Raw genomic sequence first — 24,126 nt, 5'->3', positions numbered from 1 at the left:
AGGAGAGATGCGGGGCTGCGTCATATAGAGGAGAGGAACTCGCGTGTTATGAGCAGCCAAAACCTCAACTATATATAGGGGAAGGGGAGGGGCTGCGCCCCCTTTAGGGTTTCCACCCCTAGGGGTGGCGGCCAGCCTAGATCCCATCTAAGGGGGGCGGCCAAGGGGGAGGGGGAGAGGGAGGCGCACCAGGATGGGCCTTAGGGCCCATCTGCCCTAGGGTTTGCCCCCTTCTCCTCTCCCTTGCGCCTTGGGCCCTTGTGGGGGGGCGCACCAGCCCACTTGGGCTGGTCCCCTTCCACACTTGGCCCATGAAGCCCTCCGGGGCTGGTGGCCCCACTTGGTGGACCCCCGGGACCCACCCGGTTGTCCCGGTACGTTACCGATAAACCCCGAAACTTTTCCGGTGACCAAAACAGGACTTCCCATATATAAATCTTTACCTCCGGACCATTACGGAACTCCTCGTGATGTCCGGGATCTCATCCGGGACTCCGAACAACATTCGGAAACCACATACAAACTTCCTTTATAACCCTAGCGTCATCGAACCTTAAGTGTGTAGACCCTACGGGTTCGGGAGACATGCAGACATGACCGAGACGTTCTCTGGTCAATAACCAACAGCGGGATCTGGATACCGATGTTGGCTCCCACATGTTCCACGATGATCTCATCGGATGAACCATGATGTCAATGACTTAATCAATCCCGTATACAATTCCCTTTGTCTATCGGTACGATACTTGCCCGAGATTCGATCGTCGGTATCCCGATACCTTGTTCAATCTCGTTACCGGCAAGTCTCTTTACTCGTTCCGTAACACATCATCCCATGATCAACTCCTTGATCACATTGTGCACATTATGATGATGTCCTACCGAGTGGGCCCAGAGATACCTCTCCGTCACACGGAGTGACAAATCCCAGTCTTGATTCGTGCCAACCCAACAGACACTTTCGGAGATACCTGTAGTGTACCTTTATAGTCACCCAGTTACGTTGTGACGTTTGGCACACCCAAAGCACTCCTACGGTATCCGGGAGTTGCACAATCTCATGGTCTAAGGAAATGATACTTGACATTAGAAAAGCTTTAGCATACGAACTACACGATCTAGTGCTATGCTTAGGATTGGGTCTTGTCCATCACATGCTATAACTCTAGTGCAAGTGGGAGACTGTTGGAAATATGCCCTAGAGGCAATAATAAAAGTATTATTATTATATTTCTTTGTTCATGATAATTGTCTTTATTCATGCTATAACTGTATTATCCGGAAATCGTAATACACGTGTGAATAATAGACACCAACATGTCCCTAGTAAGCCTCTAGTTGACTAGCTCGTTGATCAACAAATAGTCATGGTTTCCTGACTATGGACATTGGATGTCATTGGTAACGAGATCACATCATTAGGAGAATGATGAGATGGACAAGACCCAATCCTAAACATAGCACAAGATCGTATAGTTCGTTTGCTAGAGTTTTCCAATGTCAAGTATCTTTTCCTTAGACCATGAGATCGTGTAACTCCCGGATACCGTAGGAGTTCTTTGGGTGTGCCAAACGTCACAACGTAACTGGGTGACTATAAAGGTATACTACGGGTATCTCCGAAAGTGTCTGTTGGGTTGACATGGATCAAGACGGGGATTTGTCACTCCGTATAACGGAGAGGTATCACTGGGCCCACTCAGTAATGCATCATCATAATGAGCTCAAAGTGACCAAGTGTTTGGTCACGGGATCATGCATTACGGTACGAGTAAAGTGACTTGCTGGTAACGAGATTGAACGAGGTATTGGGATACCGACGATCGGATCTCGAGCAAGTAACATACCGATTGACAAAGGGAATTGTATACGGGTTGTTTGAATCCTCGACATAGTGGTTCATCCGATGAGATCATCGAGGAGCATGTGGGAGCCAACATGGGTATCCAGATCCCGCTGTTGGTTATTTACCGGAGAGCGATCTCGGTCATGTCTACATGTCTCCCGAACCCGTAGGGTCTACACACTTAAGGTTCGGTGACGCTAGGGTTGTAGGGATATGTATATGCAGTAACCCGAATGTTGTTCGGAGTCCCGGATGAGATCCCGGACGTCACGAGGAGTTCCGGAATGGTCCGGAGGTAAAGAATTATATTATAGGAAGTCCTGTTTCGGGCATCGGGACAAGTTTCGGGGTTATCGGTATTGTACCGGGACCACCGGAAGGGTCCCGGGGGTCCACCGGGTGGGGCCACCTGTCCCGGGGGGGCACATGGGCTGTAGGGGGTGCGCCTTGGCCTACATGGGCCAAGGGCACCAGCCCCAAAGAGGCCCATGCGCCTAGGGTTACAAGGGGAAAGAGTCCTAGGAGGGGAAGGCACCTCCTAGGTGCCTTGGGGGGGAGGGAAGCCCCCTTGGCCGCCGCCCCACCCTAGGAGATTGGATCTCCTAGGGCCGGCGCCCCCCCCCTTGGCCCTCCTATATATAGTGGGGGAAGGAGGGCTTTCATCCCACGCCTTTGGTTGCCTCCTTCTCCCTCTCCAACACCTCCTCCTCCTCCATAGCGCTTGGCGAAGCCCTGACGGAGTACTGCAGCTCCATCATCACCACGCCGTCGTGCTGCTGCTGGTGCCATCTCCCTCAACCTCTCCTTCCCCCTTGCTGGATCAAGAAGAAGGAGACGTGGCTGTTCCGTACGTGTGTTGAACGCGGAGGTGCCGTCCGTTCGGTGCTAGGATCTTCGGTGATTCGAATCACGTCGAGTACGACTCCCTCATCCACGTTCTTTGAACGCTTCCGCTCGCGATCTACAAGGTACGTAGATGCATCTAATCACTCGTTGCTAGATGAACTCCTAGATGGATCTTGGTGAAACCGTAGGAAATTTTTTTTTGTTTTCTGCAACGTTCCCCAACAGTGGCATCATGAGCTAGGTCTATGCGTAGTTCTTCTTGCGCGAGTAGAACACAATTTGTTGTGGGCGTAGATGTTGTCAACTTTCTTGCCGCTACTAGTCTTATCTTGCTTCAACGGTATTGTGGGATGAAGCGGCCCGGACCAACCTTACACGTACGCTTACGTGAGACCGGTTCCACCGACTAACATGCACAAGTTGCATAAGGTGGCTGGCGGGTGTCTGTCTCTCCTACTTTAGTTGGAGCGGATTCGATGAAAAGGGTCCTTATGAAGGGTAAATAGAAGTTGACAAATCACGTTGTGGCTTTCACGTAGGTAAGAAAACGTTCTTGCTAGAACCCTATTCAGCCACGTAAAACTTGCAACAACAATTAGAGGACGTCTAACTTGTTTTTGCAGCAAGTGCTTTGTGATATGATATGGCCAAAGTTGTGATGAATGATGAATGATCTATATGTGATGTATGAGATGTTCATGCTATTGTATAGGAATCACAACTTACATGTCGATGAGTATGACGGTGACAAGATGATCATGGAGCCCCAAGATGGAGATCAAAGGAGCTATGTGATATTGGCCATATCATGTCACTATTATTATTTGATTGCATGTGATGTTTATCATGTTTTGCATCTTGTTTGCTTAGAACGACGGTAGTAAATAAGATGATCCCTCATAATAATTTCAAGAAAGTGTTCTCCCCTAACTGTGCACCGTTGCTACAAGTTCGTCGTTTCGAAGCACCACGTGATGATCGGGTGTGATAGATCCTTACGTTCACATACAACGGGTGTAAGACAGATTTACACATGCAATACACTTAGGTTGACTTGACGAGCCTAGCATGTGCATAGACATGGCCTCGGAACACAGAAGACCGAAAGGTCGAGCATGAGTCGTATAGAAGATACGATCAACATGAAGATGTTCACCGACGTTGACTAGTCCGTCTCACGTGATGATCGGACACGGCCTAGCCAACTCGGATCATGTTATACTTAGATGACTAGAAGAGGGATGTCTATCTAAGTGGGAGTTCATTATAATTTGATTAGATGAACTTAATTATCATGAACTTAGTCTAAAATTTACAATATGTCTTGTAGATCAAATGGCCAACGTAGTCCTCAACTTCAACGCGTTCCTAGAGAAAACCAAGCTGAAAGACGATGGCAGCAACTACACGGACTGGGTCCGGAACCTGAGGATCATCCTCATAGCTGCCAAGAAAGATTATGTCCTACAAGCACCGCTAGGTGATGCACCTGTTCTCCCTGCAGAACAAGACGTTATGAACGCTTGGCAGGCACGTACCGATGACTACTCCCTCGTTCAGTGCGGCATGCTTTACAGCTTAGAGCCGGGGCTCCAAAAGCGTTTTGAGAGACACGGAGCATATGAGATGTTCGAAGAGCTGAAAATGGTTTTCCAAGCTCATGCCCGGGTCGAGAGATATGAAGTCTCCGACAAATTCTTCAGCTGTAAGATGGAGGAAAATAGTTCTGTCAGTGAGCACATACTCACTATGTCTGGGTTACATAACCGCTTGACTCAGCTGGGAGTTAATCTCCCGGATGATGCGGTCATTGACAGAATCCTCCAGTCGCTTCCACCAAGCTACAAGAGCTTTGTGATGAACTTCAATATGCAGGGGATGGAAAAGACCATTCCTGAAGTATTTGCTGTGCTGAAATCAGCAGAGGTAGAAGTCAAGAAGGAACATCAAGTGTTGATGGTCAATAAAACCACTAAGTTCAAGAAGGGCAAGGGTAAAAAGAACTTCAAGAAGGACGGCAAGGGAGTTGCCGCGCCCGGCAAGCAAGCTGCCGGGAAGAAGCCAAAGAATGGACCCAAGCCCGAGACTGAGTGCTTTTATTGCAAGGAAAGTGGTCACTGGAAGCGGAACTGCCCCAAATACTTAGCGGACAAGAAGGCCGGCAAAACAAAGGTATATGTGATATACATGTAATTGATGTGTACCTTACCAGTACTCGTAGTAGCTCCTGGGTATTTGATACCGGTGCGGTTGCTCACATTTGTAACTCACAGCAGGAGCTGCGGAATAAACGGAGAATGGCGAAGGACGAGGTGACGATGCGCGTCGGGAATGGTTCCAAGGTCGATGTGATCGCCGTCGGCACGCTACCTCTACATTTACCTACGGGATTAGTTTTGAACCTCAATAATTGTTATTTAGTGCCACAGTTTGAGCATGAACATTGTATCAGGATCTCGTTTAATTCGAGATGGCTACTCATTTAAATCCGAGAATAATGGTTGTTCTATTTATATGAGAGATATGTTTTATGGTCATGCTCCGATGGTGAATGGTTTATTCTTTATGAATCTCGAGCGTAATGTTACACATATTCATAATGTAAGTACCAAAAGATGTAAGATTGATAATGATAGTCCCACATACTTGTGGCACTGCCGCCTTGGTCACATAGGTGTCAAACGCATGAAGAAGCTCCATGCTGATGGACTTTTAGAGTCTCTTGATTATGAATCATTTGACACGTGCGAACCATGCCTCATGGGTAAAATGACCAAGACTCCGTTCTCAGGAACAATGGAGCGAGCAACCAACTTATTGGAAATCATACATACTGATGTGTGCGGTCCAATGAGTGTTGAGGCTCGCGGTGGCTATCGTTATGTTCTCACCCTCACTGATGACTTGAGTAGATATGGGTATGTCTACTTAATGAAACACAAGTCTGAGACCTTTGAAAAGTTCAAGGAATTTCAGAGTGAAGTTGAGAATCAACGTGACAGGAAAATCAAGTTTCTACGATCAGATCGTGGAGGAGAATACTTGAGTCACGAGTTTGGTACACACTTAAGAAAATGTGGAATAATTTCACAACTCACGCCGCCTGGAACACCTCAGCGTAATGGTGTGTCCAAACGTCGTAATCGCACTCTATTAGATATGGTGCGATCTATGATGTCTCTTGCCGATTTATCGTTATCCTTTTGGGGCTATGCTTTAGAGACTGCCGCATTCACTTTAAATAGGGCACCGTCGAAATCCGTTGAGACGACACCGTTTGAATTATGGTTTGGGAAGAAACCTAAGATGTCGTTTCTAAAAGTTTGGGGATGCGATGCTTATGTCAGGAAACTTCAACCTGAAAAGCTCGAACCCAAATCGGAAAAATGCGTCTTCATAGGATACCCTAAAGAAACTATTGGGTATATCTTCTACCTCAGATCCGAAGGCAAGATCTTTGTTGCCAAGAATGGATCCTTTCTAGAGAAAGAGTTTCTCTCGAAAGAAGTAAGTGGGAGGAAAGTAGAACTTGATGAAGTATTACCTCTTAAACTGGAAAATGGCGCAACTCAAGAAAATGTTCCTGAGACGCCTGCACCGACTAGAGAGGAAGTTATTGATGATGATCAAGATACTTCTGATCAAGCTCCTACTGAAATTTGAAGGTCCACAAGGACACGTTCCGCACCAGAGTGGTATGGCAACCCTGTCTTGGAAATCATGTTGTTAGACAACGGTGAACCTTTGAACTATGAAGAAGCGATGGCGGGCCCGGATTCCGACAAATGGCTAGAAGCCATGAAATCTGAGATAGGATCCATGTATGAAAACGAAGTATGGACTTTGACTGACTTGCCCGTTGAACGGCTAGCCATAGAAAATAAATGGATCTTTAAGAAGAAGACAGACGCGGATGGTAATGTGACCATCTATAAAGCTCGGCTTGTCGCTAAGGGTTATCGACAAGTTCAAGGGGTTGACTACGATGAGACTTTCTCACCGGTAGCAAAGCTGAAGTCCGTCCGAATCATGTTAGCAAGTGCCGCATTTTATGATTATGAGATATGGCAGATGGACATCAAAACGGCATTCCTTAATGGTTTCCTTAAGGAAGAATTGTATATGATGCAACCGAAAGGTTTTGTCGATCCTAAGAATGCTGACAAGGTGTGCAAGCTCCAACGCTCGATTTATGGGCTGGTGCAAGCATCTCGGAGTTAGAACATTCGCTTTGATGAGATGATCAAAGCGTTTGGGTTTACGCAGACTTATGGAGAAGCCTGCGTTTACAAGAAAGTGAGTGGGAGCTCTGTAGCATTTCTCATATTATATGTAGATGACATACTTTTGATGGGAAATGATATAGAACTCTTGGACAGCATTAAGGCCTACTTGAATAAAAGTTTTTCAATGAAGGACCTTGGTGAAGCTGCTTATATATTAGGCATCAAGATCTATAGAGATAGATCAAGACGCCTCATAGGTCTTTCACAAAGCACATACCTTGATAAGATATTGAAGAAATTCAATATGGATCATTCTAAGAAGGGGTTCTTGCCTGTGTTACAAGGTGTGAAATTGAGCTCAGCTCAATGTCCGACCACGGCAGAAGATATAGAAGAGATGAGTGTCATCCCCTATGCCTCAGCCATAGGTTCTATAATGTATGCCATGCTGTGTACCAGACCTGATGTAAACCTTGCCATAAGTTTGGTAGGAAGGTACCAAAGTAATCCCGACAAGGAACACTGGACAGCGGTCAAGAATATCCTGAAGTACCTGAAAAGGATTAAGGAAATGTTTCTCGTTTATGGAGGTGATGAAGAGCTCGTCGTAAAGGGTTACGTCGACGCTAGCTTCGACACAGATCTGGATGACTCTAAGTCACAAACCGGATACGTGTATATTTTCAATGGTGGGGCAGTAAGCTGGTGCAGTTGCAAACAGAGCGTCGTGGCAGGATCTACATGTGAAGCGGAGTACATGGCAGCCTCAGAGGCAGCACATGAAGCAGTATGGGTGAAGTAGTTCATCACCGACCTAGGAGTCATACCCAATGCGTCGGGGCCGATCAAGCTCTTCTGTGACAACACTGGAGCTATTGCTCTTGCAAAGGAGCCCAGGTTTCACAAGAAGACAAGGCACATCAAGCGTCGCTTCAACTCCATTCGTGAAAATGCTCAAGATGGAGACATAGAGATTTGTAAAGTACATACGGACCTAAATGTAGCAGATCCGTTGACTAAACCTCTCCCTAGAGCAAAACATGATCAACACCAGAATTCCATGGGTGTTCGATTCATCACAATGTAACTAGATTATTGACTCTAGTGCAAGTGGGAGACTGTTGGAAATATGCCCTAGAGGCAATAATAAAAGTATTATTATTATATTTCTTTGTTCATGATAATTGTCTTTATTCATGCTATAACTATATTATCCGGAAATCGTAATACACGTGTGAATAATAGACACCAACATGTCCCTAGTAAGCCTCTAGTTGACTAGCTTGTTGATCAACAAATAGTCATGGTTTCCTGACTATGGACATTGGATGTCATTGGTAACGAGATCACATCATTAGGAGAATGATGAGATGGACAAGACCCAATCCTAAACATAGCACAAGATCGTATAGTTCGTTTGCTAGAGTTTTCCAATGTCAAGTATCTTTTCCTTAGACCACGAGATCGTGTAACTCCCGGATACCGTAGGAGTGCTTTGGGTGTGCCAAACGTCACAACATAACTAGGTGACTATAAAGGTATACTACGTGTATCTCCGAAAGTGTCTGTTGGGTTGACATGGATCAAGACGGGGATTTGTCACTCCGTATAACGGAGAGGTATCACTGGGCCCACTCAGTAATGCATCATCATAATGAGCTCAAAGTGACCAAGTGTTTGGTCACGGGATCATGCATTACGGTACAAGTAAAGTGACTTGCTGGTAACGAGATTGAACGAGGTATTGGGATACCGACGATCGGATCTCGAGCAAGTAACATACCGATTGACAAAGGGAATTGTATACGGGTTGTTTGAATCCTCGACATAGTGGTTCATCCGATGAGATCATCGAGGAGCATGTGGGAGCCAACATGGGTATCCAGATCCCGCTGTTGGTTATTGACCGGAGAGCGATCTCGGTCATGTCTACATGTCTCCCGAACCCGTAGGGTCTACACACTTAAGGTTCGGTGACGCTAGGGTTGTAGGGATATGTATATGCAGTAACCCGAATGTTGTTCGGAGTCCCGGATGAGATCCCGGACGTCACGAGGAGTTCCGGAATGGTTCGGAGGTAAAGAATTATATATAGGAAGTACTATTTGGCCATCGGGACAAGTTTCGGGGTTATCGGTATTGTACCGGGACCACCGGAAGGGTCCCGGGGGCCCACCGGGTGGGGCCACCTGTCCCGAGGGGGCACATGGGCTGTAGGGGGTGCGCCTTGGCCTACATGGGCCAAGGGCACCAGCCCCAAGAGGCCCATGCGCCTAGGGTTTCAAGGAGGAAGAGTCCTAGGAGGGGAAGGCACCTCCTAGGTGCCTTGGGGAGGAGGGATTCCTCCCCCTTGGCCGCACCCCCTAGGAGATTGGATCTCCTAGGGCCGGCGCCCCCCCCCTTGGCCCTCCTATATATAGTGGGGGAAGGAGGGCTTTTCAGACACGCCTTTGGTTGCCTCCTTCTCCCTCTCCAACACCTCCTCCTCCTCCATAGCGCTTGGCGAAGCCCTGACGGAGTACTGCAGCTCCATCATCACCACGCCGTCGTGCTGCTGCTGGTGCCATCTCCCTCAACCTCTCCTTGCCCCTTGCTGGATCAAGAAGAAGGAGACGTGGCTGTTCTGTACGTGTGTTGAACGCGGAGGTGCCGTCCGTTCGGTGCTAGGATCTTCGGTGATTCGAATCACGTCGAGTACGACTCCCTCATCCACGTTCTTTGAACGCTTCCGCTCGCGATCTACAACGTACGTAGATGCCTCTAATCACTCGTTGCTAGATGAACTCCTAGATGGATCTTGGTGAAACCGTAGAAATTTTTTTGTTTTCTGCAACGTTCCCCAACAGAGGCTTACTAGGGACATGGTGTTGTCTATGTATCCACACATGTATCTGAGTTTCCTATCAATACAATTCTATCATGGATAATAAACGATTATCATGAACAAGGAAATATAATAATAATCAATTTATTATTGCCTCTAGGGCATATTTCCAACAGTCTCCCACTTGCACTAGAGTCAATAATCCAGTTCACATCGCTATGCGATTAACACTCAAGGTCACATCCCCATGTGACTAACACCCAAAGAGTTCTGGGTTTGATCATGTTATGCTTGTGAGAGAGGTTATAGTCTACGGGTCTGAATCTTTCAGATCCGTGTGTGCTTTACAAATCTCTATGTCATCTCCTAGATGCAGCTACCACGTTCTGTTTGGAGCTATTCCAAATAACTGTTCTACTATACGAATCCAGTCTACTACTCAGAATAATCTGGATTAGTGTCAAAGTTTGCATCGGCGTAACCCTTTACGACGAACTCTTTTACCACCTCCATAATCAAGAAAATTCCTTAGTCCACTAGTTACTAAGGATAACTTTGACCGCTGTCCTGTGATCCATTCTTGGATCACTCTTGTACCCCTTGACTGACTCATGGCAAGGCACACTTCAGGTGCGGCACACAGCATAGCATACTGTAGAGAGCCTATGACAAAAGCATAGGGGACGACCTTCGTCCTTCCTCTTTCTTCTGCCGTGGTCGAGCTTTAAGTCTTAACTTCATACCTTACAACTCAGGCAAGAACTCCTTCTTTGACTGATCCATCTTGAACACCTTCAAGATCATGTCAAGGTATGTGCTCATTTGAAAGTACCATTAAGCGTTTTGATCTATCCTTATAGATCTTGATGCTCAATGTTCAAGTAGCTTAATCCAGGCTTTCCATTGAATAACTCTGCATGCTTTCTAGAAATTCTACATCATTTCCGATCAACAATATGTCAACAACATATATTTATCAGAAATTCTATAGTGCTCCCACTCACTTCTTTGGAAATACAAGTTTCTCATAAACTTTGTATACACCCAAAATCTTTGATCATCTCATCAAAGCATACATTCCAACTCCGAGATGCTCACTCCAGTCCTTAGAAGGATTGCTGGAGCTTTGCATACTTGTTAGCATCTTTCAGGATTGACAAAACCTTCCGGTTGTATCACATACAACCTTTCCTCAAGAAAATCGTTGAGGAAACAATGTTTTCACATCCTGTCTGCAAGATTTCATAAATAATGCAATAATCGCTAATATAGTTCCAACAGACTCTTAGCATCGCTACAAGTGAGAAAGTCTCATCATAGTCAACTCCTTGAACTTGTCAGAAAACATCTTAACGACAAGTCGAGCTTTCTTAATGGTGATACTTACCATCATTGTCCGTCTTCCTTTTAAAATCCATATGTACCTAACAGCCTTACGACCATCAAGTAGTTCTTCCAAAGTCTATACTTTGTTTTCATATATGGATCCTCTCTCGGATTATATGGCCTCGAGCCATTTATCGGAATCCGGGCCCACCATCGCTTCTCCATAGCTCGTAGGTTCATTGTTGTCTAGCAACATGACTTCCATGACAGAATTATGTACCACTCTGAAGTAGTACGCATCCTTGTCATCCTACGAGGTTTGGGAGTGACTTGATCCGAAGTCTCATGATCAATATCATAAGCTTCCACTTCAATTGGTGTAGGTGCCACAGGAACAACTCTTTGTGCCCTGCTATACACTAGTTGAAGTGACGGTTCAATAACCTCATCAAGTCTCCACCATCCTCCCACTCAATTCTTTCGAGAGAAACTTTTCCTCGAGAAAGGACCCGATTCTAGAAACAATCCCTTATTGCTTTCGAATCTGAGATAGGAGGTATACCCAACTGTTTTGGGTGTCCTATGAAGATGCATTTATCCGCTTTGGGTTCGAGCTTATCAGACTGAAACTTTTTCACATAAGCGTCGCAGCCCCAAACTTTTAAGAAATGACAGCTTTAGGTTTCTCTAAACCATAGTTCATACGGTGTCATCTCATCGGAATTACGTGGTGCCCTATTTAAAGTGAATGTGGTTGTCTCTAATGCCTAACCCATAAACTTTTGTGGTAATTCGATAAGAGACATCATGGTATGCATCATATCCAATAGGGTGCAGTTATGATGTTCGGACACACCATCACCCTATGGTGTTCCAGGCTGTATCGGTTGTGAAACAATTTCCATAATGTCTTAATTCTGTGCTAAACTCGTAATTCAGATATTCATCTCTATGATCATATCATAGATATTTTATCCTCTTGTCACGACGATCTTTCAACTTCACCCTGAAATTACTTGAACCTTTCAATAATTCAGACTCGTGATTCATCAAGTAAATATTCTCAACATCTACTCAAATCATCTGTGAAGTAAGAACATAACGATATCCACTACACGCCTCAGCACTCATTGGACTGCACACATCAAAATGTATTACTTCCAACAAGTTGCTTTCTAGTTCCATTTTACTGAAAACGAGGCTTTCAGTCATCTTGCCCATGTGGTATGATTTGCATGTCTCAAAATCAAGTGAGTCCAAACGGTCCATTTGCATGGAGTTTCTTCATGCATATACACCAATAGACATGATTCACATGTCTCAAACTCTTCAAAACGAGTGAGCCCAAAGATCCATCAACATGGAGCTTCTTCATGCGTTTTATACCGATATGACTTACGTGGCAGTGCCACAAGTAGGTGGTACTATCATTACTATCTTTTGGCATGAATATGTGTATCACTACGATCGAGATTCAATAAACCATTCATTTTAGGTGTAAGACCATTGAAGGTATTATTCAAATAAACAGAGTAACCATTATTCTCCTTAAATGAACAACCGTATTGGGATAGACATAATCCAATCATGTCTATGCTCAACGCAAACACCAATCTCGATGGTAGAGGGAGCGTACGATATTTGATCAACCTTGGAAATACTTCCAACACATATCGTCATCTCACTTTTAGCTAGTCTCCGTTTATTCCGTAGCTTTTATTTCGAGTTACTAACACTTAGCAACCGAACCGGTATCTAATACCATGGTGCTACTAGGAGTACTTAGTAAAGTACACATTAACACAATGTATATCCAATATACTTCTATCGACCTTGCCAGCCTTCTAATCTACCAAGTATCTAGGGTAATTGTGCTCCAGTGGCTGTTTCCCTTATCACAGAAGCACTTAGTCTCGGGTTTGGGTTCAACCTTGGGTTTCTTCACTAGAGCAGCAGCTGATTTGCCGTTTCATGAAGTATCCCTTCTTGCCCTTGCCCTTCTTGAAACTAGTGGTTTCACTAACCATCAACAATTGATGCTCCTTCTTGATTTCTACTTTCGCGGTGTCAAACATCGCGAGTATTTCAAGGATCATCATATATGTCCCCGATACATTTATAGTTCATCACGAAGCTCTAGCAGCTTGGTGGTAATGACTTCGGAGAAACATTACTATCTCATCTGGAAGATCAACTCCCACTTGATTCAAATGATTGTTGTACTCAGACAATCTGAGCACAAGCTCAACAATTGAGCTTTTCTCCCTTAGTTTGCAGGCTAAGAAAATCGTCAGAGGTCTTATACCTCTTGACATGGGCACGAGCCTGAAATCCCAATTTCAGCCCTCGAAACATCTCATATGTTTCGCGACGTTTCAAAACGTCTTCGGTGCCTCAACTCTAAACCGTTTAACTGAACTATCACGTAGTTATCAAAACGTGTATGTCAGATGTTCGCAACATCCACAGACGACATTCGAGGCTCAGCACACTGAGCGGTGCATTAAGGACATAAGCCTTCTATGTAGCAATGAGGACAATTCTCAGTTTACGGACCTAGTCCGCATAATTGCTACTATCAACTTTCAACTAAATTTTCTCTAGGAACATATCTAAACAGTAGAACTGAAGCGCGAGCTATGACATAATTTGCGAAGATCTTTTGACTATGTTCAGGATAATTAAGTTCATCTTATGAACTCCCACTCAGATAGACATCCCTCTAGTCATCTAAGTGATTACATGATACGAGTCAACTAGGCTGTGTCCGATCATCACGTGAGACGGACTAGTCAACATCGGTGAACATCTTCATGTTGATCGTATCTTCTATACGACTCATGCTCGACCTTTCGGTCTCTTGTGTTCTGAGACCATGTCTGTACATGCTAGGCTCGTCAAGTCAACCTAAGTGTTTCGCGTGTGTAAATCTGTCTTACACCCGTTGTATGTGAACGTTAGAATCTATCACACCCGATCATCACGTGGTGCTTCAAAACAACGAACTATGGCAACGGTGCACAGTTAGGGGGAACACTTTCTTGAAATTTTAATGAGGGATCATCTTATTTACTACCGTTGTTCTAAGCAAATAAGATGTATAAACATGATAAACATCACATGCAATCAAATAGTGACATGATATGGCCATGATCACTTTGCTCCTTTTGATCTCCATCTTCGGGGCTCCATGATCATCATCGTCACCGGCATGATACCATGATCTCCATCATCGTGTCTTCATGAAGTTGTCTCGCCAACTATTACTTCTACCACTATAGCTAACGGTTAGCAATAAAGTAAAGTAATTACATGGCGTTGTTCAATGACACGCAGGTCATACAATAAATAAAGACAACTCCTTGATCACATCGGATGAACCACTCGGTAGGACATCATCATAATGTGCACAATGTGATCAAGGAGTTGATCACGGGATGATGTGTTACGGAACGAGTAAAGAGACTTGCCGGTAACGAGATTGAACAAGGTATCGGGATACCGACGATCGAATCTTGGGCAAGTATCGTACCGATAGACAAAGGGAATTGTATACGGGATTGATTAAGTCCTTGACATCATGGTTCATCCGATGAGATCATCGTGGAACATGTGGGAGCCAACATGGGTATCCAGATCCCGCTGTTGGTTATTGACCGGAGAACGTCTCGGTCATGTCTACATGGTTCCCGAACTCGTAGGGTCTACACACTTAAGGTTCGATGACGCTAGGGTTATAAGGAATAGATATACGTGGTTACTGAATGTTGTTCGGAGTCCCGGATGAGATCCCGGACGTCACGAGGAGTTCCGGAATGGTCCGGAGGTAAAGATTTATATATGGAAAGTCCTGTTTTGGTCACCGGAAAAGTTTCGGGTTTTACCGGTAGTGTACCGGGACCACCGGAGGGGTCCGGGGGTCCACCAAGTGGGGCCACCAGCCCCGGAGGGCTGCATGGGCCAAGTGTGGGAGGGGACCAGCCCCAGGTGGGCTGGTGCGCCCCCCCACCAAGGCCCAAGGCGCCTCCAAGAGGGAAGGGGGGCAAACCCTAGGGCAGATGGGCCCTAAGGCCCACCCCAGGTGCGCCTCCCCCTCTCCCCCTTGTGGCCGCCACCCAGATGGGATCTGGGGGCTGCCGCCACCCCTAGGGAGGGAACCCTAGGTGGGGGCGCAGCCCCTCCCCTCCCCCTATATATACTTGAGGTTTGGGCTGCCCAACAAACACAAGTTCCTCTCCTTCTTGGCGCAGCCCTACCCCTCTCCCTCCTCGTCTCTTGTGGTGCTTGGCGAAGCCCTGCTGGGGTACCACGCTCCTCCACCACCACCACGCCGTTGTGCTGCTGCTGGATGGAGTCTTCCTCAACCTCTCCCTCTCTCCTTGCTGGATCAAGGCATGGGAGACGTCACCGGGCTGTACGTGTGTTGAACGCGGAGGTGCCGTCCGTTCGGCACTAGGATCTCCGGTGATTTGGATCACGACGAGTACGACTCCTTCAACCCCGTTCTCTTGAACGCTTCCGCTTAGCGATCTACAAGGGTATGTAGATGCACTCTCCTTCCCCTCGTTGCTGGTTTCTCCATAGATAGATCTTGGTGACACGTAGGAAAATTTTGAATTTTTGCTACGTTACCCAACACTTGGCTCTCTCTCGGTGACTTTAATCTTATTAGATATCCCGGGGAGAAGAACAACTCCAACTTCTGCGCCTCTCTCTCCTCTCGTTTCAACGCCCTCATCGCGGCTTTGTCATGGCTTGAGTTGCCTCTTTCTGACCGCCTGTTCACCTGGACGAACCGCCGCACTCCCCCTACCTTGGCACGCCTTGACCGTGCGTTCTTTAACACCGACTGGGATGCAGCCCTGCCAAACTCCTCGCTGGTCTCGAGGCCTCGGGTCACCTCCGACCACTTCCCCCTCCTTGTCTCCGCCACCACCTGCGTTCCGGTCTCGCGTCAGTTCAGGCTCGAGAACAAATGGCTGCTCGATCCCCTTTTCCTTCCCTTCACAGTCCCCTCCTGGGCTCGCCCAACTCTTGTCCCGGACGGTGCTAAGGATATCGCTGCTCGGGTCAAGTCCTTTCGCCTCGCGGCAAAGGTTTGGAAGCTAACCACCGGTTCGTCCCCCTTTTCGATAACAATTGCAGATTTCTCATTGAGCTGTTTGACTTCCTGGAGGAACACCGTGTACTTTCAGGCGATGAGGTGGCCCTGCGCCGTGACGCGCGCACCGCTCTAGCCCTCTTGGTGCGCCAGCAGGATGCCTTTTGGCACCAGAGGGGGAAGTTCAGGAAGGTGGGCAAGGGTGACGAGAACACCCGGTTCTACCATGCTCAAGCCTCCCACCGGTTCCGGGTTAACCGGATCCGGGCGCTCGACGTCGGCGGCACGGTGGTCACCAGCCACGCTGCCAAGGCGGACGCCCTGCATGCCTTCTACGCCGAGCTTCTAGGCACGGCCAGGGAGCCGGTGTGGCCTTTCGACCTTCGGGCTCTGTACGACGGGACGGCGAGGGTGGACGGCGCCGCGCTCGAGGCCCCATTCCAGCTCCAGGAGGTTGTGGCCGCCGTGCGTGGCCTCGACAGGACCAGCGCGCCGGGGCCCGACGGCCTAGTGCCGGCGTTCTTTCAGGCGGCCTGGCCCGTGGTCGCCGATCACGTTATGCGGCTCTTCGACGGGGTCTTCTCCTCCACGGTCGACCTCACCTGCATCAACCGGGCGCATATTGTGCTGCTGCCAAAAGGCGATGGTGTCCTCACACCCAGCGGATTCCGGCCGGTCTCGTTGCAAAATTGTGACATAAAGCTGGTCTGCAAGGTGTTGACCACCCTTCTACAACAGCAAATCCCGGGGATCATCAACGTCGACCAGTCCGGCTTTATCAAAGGCTGGAGCATCTCCAAAAACTTTGTCTATGCCGCCGAGGTGGTCCAATGCTGTGACCGGAGGAAAGCTCCGTCTCTCGTCCTGAAGCTCGACTTCGCAAAGGCGTTCGACTCCATCAACTAGCAGAGCCTCCGTAGGATCATGGAGGTGCGTGGCTTTCATGCCCGGTGGTGCGACTGGATGGATGCCATTTTCACTCCTCCATGTCCGCGGTCCTCCTGAACGGGGTGCCGGGGCGCTGGATCTCTTGCAAGAAGGGGCTGCGCCAAGGGGACCCCATCTCTCCCTACCTCTTCCTGCTGGTGGCCGACGTGCTGCAAAGGATGATCAAGCTGGATGGGGGGATGGCTCACCCCCTGGTGGCTGGTGCTCCGCCCCTCGTTCTGTAGTATGTGGATGATACTCTCACCGTCTTGAAGGCCGAGCTGGGCACGGTGCGGCACCTTAAACGCATCCTGGATGACTTTGCAACTGCGATGGGGCTCCTCATCAACTTCCACAAAAGCACGGCCGTGCCCATGCACGTCGAGGGCAACGAGCTCCATGACATGGTCCAGGTCATGGGCTGTCAAGTTGGGAGTTTCCCACAGGTGTACCTCGGGCTCCCCCTCTCCAATCGTAAGCTGACGATAGATGACTTTCTCCCCCTCATCGCCAAGGCCGAGTGCTACCTGTGGGGGTGGCGAGCACAGCTGCTCTCCTTCCGGGGGCGGCTTGTCCTGCTCAATGCCGTCCTTGATGCGCTGCCCACATACGCCATGGCGGCTATGGAGCTGCCACCGTCGGTTCTGCGCGCCCTCGACGCGCTTCGGTGGGCCTTCCTATGGACTGCGGCGGAAACGGCCTCCGGGGCCCAGTGCCTTGTCGCCTAGGAGAAGGTGGTTCGGCCTAAGTGCGAGGGAGGGCTCGGAGTGCGAGCTCTTCCGGTGCAGAACCGCTCCCTTCTGCTGAAGCTGGTGCACCGCCTCCACTCGAGGCAAGACTCCCCCTGGGGCACCTGGGTCTGGTCTGAGCTTGGGCGCTCCCTCCTCACCCCCTCCGCTGCGTCGGCCCTGCCGGGGCCGCACTGGAACTCGCTGGCTGAGCTGATGCCAATGTACCGGGCGGTCTCTTCTGTCCTGGTGGGGGACGGGCGGACCATCGCTTTCTGGCTCGACGCCTGGCTTCCGGGGGGCGCTCTAGTGTGGCGATTGCCGTCGCTCTTCTCCCACACCACCATGCCGGAGGCCTCCGTGGCCCAGGTCCTCCGATGCGGCCTCGACGGAGCTCTTGTCCCCCGAGTAAACCACGCGGGGGCCGTGATCGTGCCATCCTTCTTCGGAACCTGGTAGGGGTGACCCTCACGGACGAGCCTGACGAACGATGTCTCCGTCCCGAGTGCGGGAAGGGCAACCTCCTTTCATCGTCCGGCGTCTATCGCCTATGTCACTTTGGAGGGGTGCGGGTGCCTTTCGCTGCTTTCGTCTGGCAGAACTACGCTCCGAGTCGGGTCCGTTTTTTCGCCTGGCTCCTGGTCCAGGCCCGGATCCACACGCGGGACGTCCTTCTCCGCAAGCACATTGTTGAGGCCGAGGGCGCTGGTTGCCCCCTATGTACTTCTCCCCTCGAGACGGCGGACCACCTCATCTTCGGGTGCGCGTTCGCCTGTAGCTTTTGGCAGGCGGTCGGCAAGATCTCCTTTGAAGCCACCACTGTCAGCGAGCTCCACTTGCTCTCCCCGCCGTCGGGGGTCCCTGTTGCTTCGGGCCCAACCTTCCTGCTGCTTTGTTGCTGGAAACTTTGGAAGCACCGAAATGCGGTGGTCTTCCAAGGGATGCCTCCGTCCCTTTCTAGGTTGCTCCGAGCTTGTAGGGAAGACGCAGTGCTCTGGCGAGTTCGACTCCCCCGCCCCCTGAAACATGCGGCTGATGCCTGGCTGGCCTGTCTGCCCAGCCCCGACTGAGCCCCTCCCTCGGGGTTGCTCTGCCTCGGCTCCCAAACTCCCTCTCCCTGACTTGTCCATGTGTATGATGTAACACCTGACCTTCTGGTCTATACCTCTATAAAGATTCAGGTGGGGAAATCTCCCCCCCCCCCCGGTGAAAATTCAAAAAAAAAATGACCGCTCCACCACCACCCTGAGGCTCGACATGAGTCAACTTTAATCGTGTCAAATATACATTGTATGGATCCTCATGCACATTAAGCAACATTCTTAATTATTTTCTGCCTATAAACCACTATTCTTCTTCGTCTTCGTTCTCCTGCTCCTCTTCACTTACTATCTCTACCTTCCCTATCCAAGCCAACCGCAACCATCAATGGCCCATCCGGCTCAAAATCCCCAAACCTTCTACACCCACACTATGAATTTTGAGGGACTTTTTGCCAATATTTTCTCCTTTCAAGTCTGCAAACAACAATATTAATGTAAAGTAATTAGTGTAAACTTGTTTATGCCCACTCATGGCCAGTATGACCACAAACTCTGCCGTCTCGCCTACATGATGTGCGTCCACTCCCACAATTTCCCCCCTACTCTGGCGAGGCCTCCAGTACTTCCGAATATTTTGTTCGGATTATTTGCCATCAAGGATAAATTAGCATACTGCGCACGAACATATGTGATAAAAGTTCCTACGATTTGACACTACAGAGGTAGAGCAACATGAAAAATAAAAGATCATGCTTCTAATATTCAGACTTCTGTAGTTTAAAAATTGGTGATAACCTTACAACATTTTTCAGACTCCCGTCCTAATTGAAAATGATTGTTGCATTAAGGAACACCTATGGAATCCAAAAAAACTAACAGCAAGCGACAGTGACATGGATGGCTACCTTATGGCTTTGGAAGTGGATGGCATGAGCCGTCGCCCAGATGCACGAAACAGTCCCAGTCATGCACAGCTAGCCGAGAAACATTGGGTCAAAACAAGGGTGTTGGTACCTTGAGCAACGACGCCATCACGTTGACAAATGCCCAACCCAACTGCTCGTGGCCATCCTCGGCCACCACCTGGACACACTCCTCTAGACCCAGGCGTTCCGAACAAACATCCTCCCCGCTTCTCCTTTGCGATGGCTGACTACCGTAACTTCTCTAGAGCGAATCCTTCCAAAGGCGCTGCCGACAACATCGTCCCTGTGGCGCTGCTCCTTCCTTTTCGTGCCTTTTGCTCCATTGACCTCCTTCCTATGAAGTTTTAGTAACAAGGTACATTTCAGTAATCAGTAAAAAAATGCATATTTTAGTACAAGAAAAATGAGCCACTTGACAAAGTTTTAGTAGAAATTAGACTTTTGTACAACAAGATATTTTAGTACGTACTAAAAAGAATAGTACAAGGGCAATCATCCGAACAATATCATCAGAAGTATGAAACTGAACCTTTAGTCGCAGCAGGTGACTACCCTTGTCATCTCAAGATTCAAGCCTCTCCTCCTATCCTGCTCTCCGAGCATGCACTCAAAACTGCAAAAAATGCAGAACATGTACATGTGTGAACTGAAATAGTAGAACTCAAACAAACCTTCATCAATAGACCTTTTTTGAACTATATGGTCGATTATGTACATGGTCCTCATAATGAAAACTAAAATATTGAGTTAGCCTTTCCCATATGTTTTTTGAAGAAAATCATAAGCATCAGCACCTACTATGTGAAAGACAAATATCCCAGCTTCTATATGATTCAGAATTCAACTGCATTCAGGCCAATATGAATAGCATCTCAAGGATCTAGGCAAATACCTGGAACAAAACTCAATGAAGAACCATAACATCAGTCAAAACTAAACATGGAAATTCTGAACTCGCTGACTTTATGTCAGTCCAATAGTAATAGTAGTACAAGCGCAGGTAGAAAATGCAATTCTCAAGGTGCATATGGATGTGCTATTATCTTGCTGCTAGAAAATGTAGCGCTCAAGGTACATATAGATATGCCATCGTCTTGCTGTTAAATGGACTGCTTGCTTTATTAGCTGGATCAGGAAACCTAGGCTACATATATAAACTTAGCATCTGTAACTTAATGGTTTTGTGACCGCAGGAAACATAAACAAGAACACCTACAGTGTATATATATATATGAGAAAATCAAACTAAAACAAACACATGATTAACCGCCCTCTTCCTTAAACTTCTCCCATTTCATTCTGCTACAGATGTAACTTTCACACCGGCTCGAATGTCAGTCCACCATATGGGTCGTCCAAGACGAGATTCTGTTCTAACAGTCATTTTCGAGCCGATTTATTATGTCTGACTCATGCAGGTAGCTTCCCTTCCCCTACACAACTCAAGCTCGTCCCTCACCGGCTAAAGCGAACTCCACCAAGATCCACCATTCCCCCGCAGTCAATTCTTCCCCCGAAGAGATCTTGCCGCTCATTCCTGGCTTCGATTGCGGAGAGCAGATCATCACATAGATTGCCCATAGTGGGGCGAATGCCGGCAATCTGCCCCCGGTCACCTGCAACCACAAGAGTCCCTTTAGTATGAATCTGATTCACACCATAACCATTTGCAACAATCCAGTCCTCTAATCCAAGCCCATCATAATTCTCAATAGTCATTAAAATATGGAATCAACACAGCTAACAATCTATCATCTATCCAAAATTGACACCTATGCTTATCATACATGCCGGAACAAAATAGCTACAATATTGCTGTCAAGATAACATTTTGGAAGCATTTTCTCTCAAATCAGTATTAATAGATCAGGCACTGACAAAATGATTATGGTAGTGTAAACCAGACGAAATGACATGGCACACACACCAATCTATCCAGGAGTGTTACATTAATCCAGCAATTTGTTCAGCGCATGGTAGCTATATAAATAGTCCAGATAACATTCATGTTGACAGAAATTAGCAATGCTTCCAACTACATGCAAAATTGGCCAGAGAGAATTTCCTAGCATGCTGAGTTTCCAAAGACTGGACTTCTTAATAATGACACACCTTCGCGTACATGCAGGAGCTTTAGGTCGATCAGGCCATAGATTGCTTCGATGCTGGCGGCGAATCTTCCGTTCGAGCTTCTGTCGCCCCTCCGCCACACATATTTGTCCGTCTCCACTCACTCCCCTCATAGGCGGCAGTTGCTCGACATGTTGATCCACTCATGGACGTCTCCACTCACTCCCCTCAAAGGAATATTGAACCGTAAAAATATTTTCAGAGTATTAGGCTTGTATCATGAATTATGTTCGCTCCTATCAATGCTTCAAGACGCAAAGCTTTCTGTGTTTGCTAAGAAAACTAAGCAGAAGATTTTTTAGAAAAAGTTCGAAATATAAGGTGTCTTGCGTTGCACCACTCGTTTGAATAATTTTTTTAGGGATTTGATTACATTTACTTATATTAGGCAAACTCCTCTATTTTCTCATGTCAATTAGTCAGGTGTAATCTCGCCCAAAACTTGTGAAATTTTCACTCCACGTGCGTTCTTTAATTTTCGTGCCAAAAACTATACACCCTATATTTAGGAACAGAGGAAGGTAAAAGGAAATCATCAATATAATTCCACAAAAACTACTACATGGAACGGACATGAAATGTTGCGGAAATTGCTGAAACCTACTTTTCTGGAACAACGATATAGAGTGTTCACTACTGACTTGCACATACTTTGCAATCAGAAAAAAGCTTCATCAAGTATGTAGATGTGGCGAAAGGGAATACAACATACAAAAGCTAGATACATAATTCCAGATAGTAAAGCTAGATGGAGCTAACACGACACAATATGCTTCATCGTTTAGCAGGTACTCCCATGCATATACTAAATCATACTGACATACACTTCAACCATCAGAACTATGCCAGAACTGGAACTGGTTTGTTCTTACATGTCATTTCCAGTGAGAAAAGGGGATGCTATAGATTCCAAGTCGCAAAAATTGTCGTAGAATTATAAGAAGCAAACTAAAAATTATAAATAATCAGAAGAACTGCTCCCGCTGAGCGAAAACACATTGCATCTGAACAATGCAAAGCAACTGCAACACATAAGCTAGCACCTTATTCATGCTTTAAAGAAGGTGTACAGTTTGAACACCTACTGGTAGCTACTATACACATTCACAAGACATCAGGCGTTTCATGCAATATTTTTTTGGGCAACAAAACATTGCTATATGACGTAACTCGTAGTAGTAGGTAAATTCACAAACTGTGTATGTCGTACCAATGACTCTGCTGTAATCAAACTTTGAAGCTACAATCAGATAATAGAATAATATGAACTTCATTTAACTGATGTAAAATAACGAAAAGAGGCATGTCTAAAGAACACAATGGAAGCATAGAATAAATGCATCTAGAAGATTACACATTATCTAATCATATACCTTGCCACCCAAAATCTTCCCTTTGTCGTATCAATGAGTTTGATGTAAATGAGGAAGTAGTATTTTTTGCACGTACTCTAGGTGTTTTGTCATCAGTTGAACGACAATCTTCTTCATTTTTGGAAACTACATGAACAAGACAACACAATTGTTCACAGTAAGTTAGTAACCCTAAAGGATCTACCTGCTCGGAGAAATTCATAAGAACAACTGCATATACAGTAAAACACAACGAGCTCTGAATCAAAGTATAACTATTTGAAAATCTTTGGAGAAGGTTCGAACAAAAGCAAGCAATACATCCTTGCATCACTACTCGGGGTCACTAACGGAGAGGCCAATTCCTTCGAGCAGGGGAAAGGGGAATTGAAGGTGCTCAGCACAAGAACTGGAAGGGGGGAGGAATGAAAACCTCAAACCCTACCATTTGAAGAGCAGATGATATATATTTAGGCACTCACAGAAATCATCACCGGAGGTCGTGTACATATACAAGTAGGTGGTGGCATCGCCATCTCAGCTCGGTTGTCCAAGCAACACAGAATGTCCTGATCACCACACAGTTGCAATTTAAAGTGTGGGCAACTCTGCAAATTATATATATATATCCAAGGATTTAATTGGGAGTTTATTCTGCACCATTTGTGAAAACACACACTCGCAATCAATTCGTTGAGTAGACACCGTGAAATAAAATTATATTGTGAAGAATACTATTTTTTTTAGAACAAAGGCTCGCGATGAGCCCGGCTTTGAATTAACAAAGCCATCAACCGGCCAGGAATTACAACACCACATCAAGCACATCGGCCGAACGATACAAAGGAGCA

General features: G+C 46.9%; 1 protein-coding gene across 1 annotated transcript; it reads right to left on the bottom strand.

Moving 5' to 3' along the window:
* Positions 1–21,221: 21,221 nt before the first annotated feature.
* On the bottom strand, positions 21,222–23,899 carry LOC125554398. The gene is made up of 3 exons (XM_048717965.1): positions 23,758–23,899; positions 23,297–23,422; positions 21,222–21,409 (listed from the first exon to the last, which is right to left on the bottom strand). The coding sequence occupies exons 1-3, from the start codon at positions 23,783–23,785 to the stop codon at positions 21,249–21,251; spliced, it is 315 nt and encodes a 104-aa protein (XP_048573922.1). The 5' UTR covers positions 23,786–23,899; the 3' UTR covers positions 21,222–21,248.
* Positions 23,900–24,126: the final 227 nt, after the last annotated feature.

This window comes from Triticum urartu, chromosome 4 (assembly GCF_003073215.2).
Source record: "Triticum urartu cultivar G1812 chromosome 4, Tu2.1, whole genome shotgun sequence".
In the NCBI taxonomy this organism is placed as follows: domain Eukaryota; kingdom Viridiplantae; phylum Streptophyta; class Magnoliopsida; order Poales; family Poaceae; genus Triticum; species Triticum urartu.
This window is presented reverse-complemented; position numbering and strand designations above follow the sequence as displayed.

Excerpts from the sequence above, each read along its gene's own strand:
- LOC125554398 (XM_048717965.1), bottom strand. The coding sequence starts at position 23,785 with ATGTACACGACCTCCGGTGATGATTTCT. Across the intron at positions 23,423-23,757 it reads GACCTCCGGTGATGATTTCT|TTTCCAAAAATGAAGAAGAT; the intron begins GTGAGTGCCTAA and ends TTGTTCATGTAG. Across the intron at positions 21,410-23,296 it reads GGAAGATTTTGGGTGGCAAG|GTGACCGGGGGCAGATTGCC; the intron begins GTATATGATTAG and ends TTGTGGTTGCAG.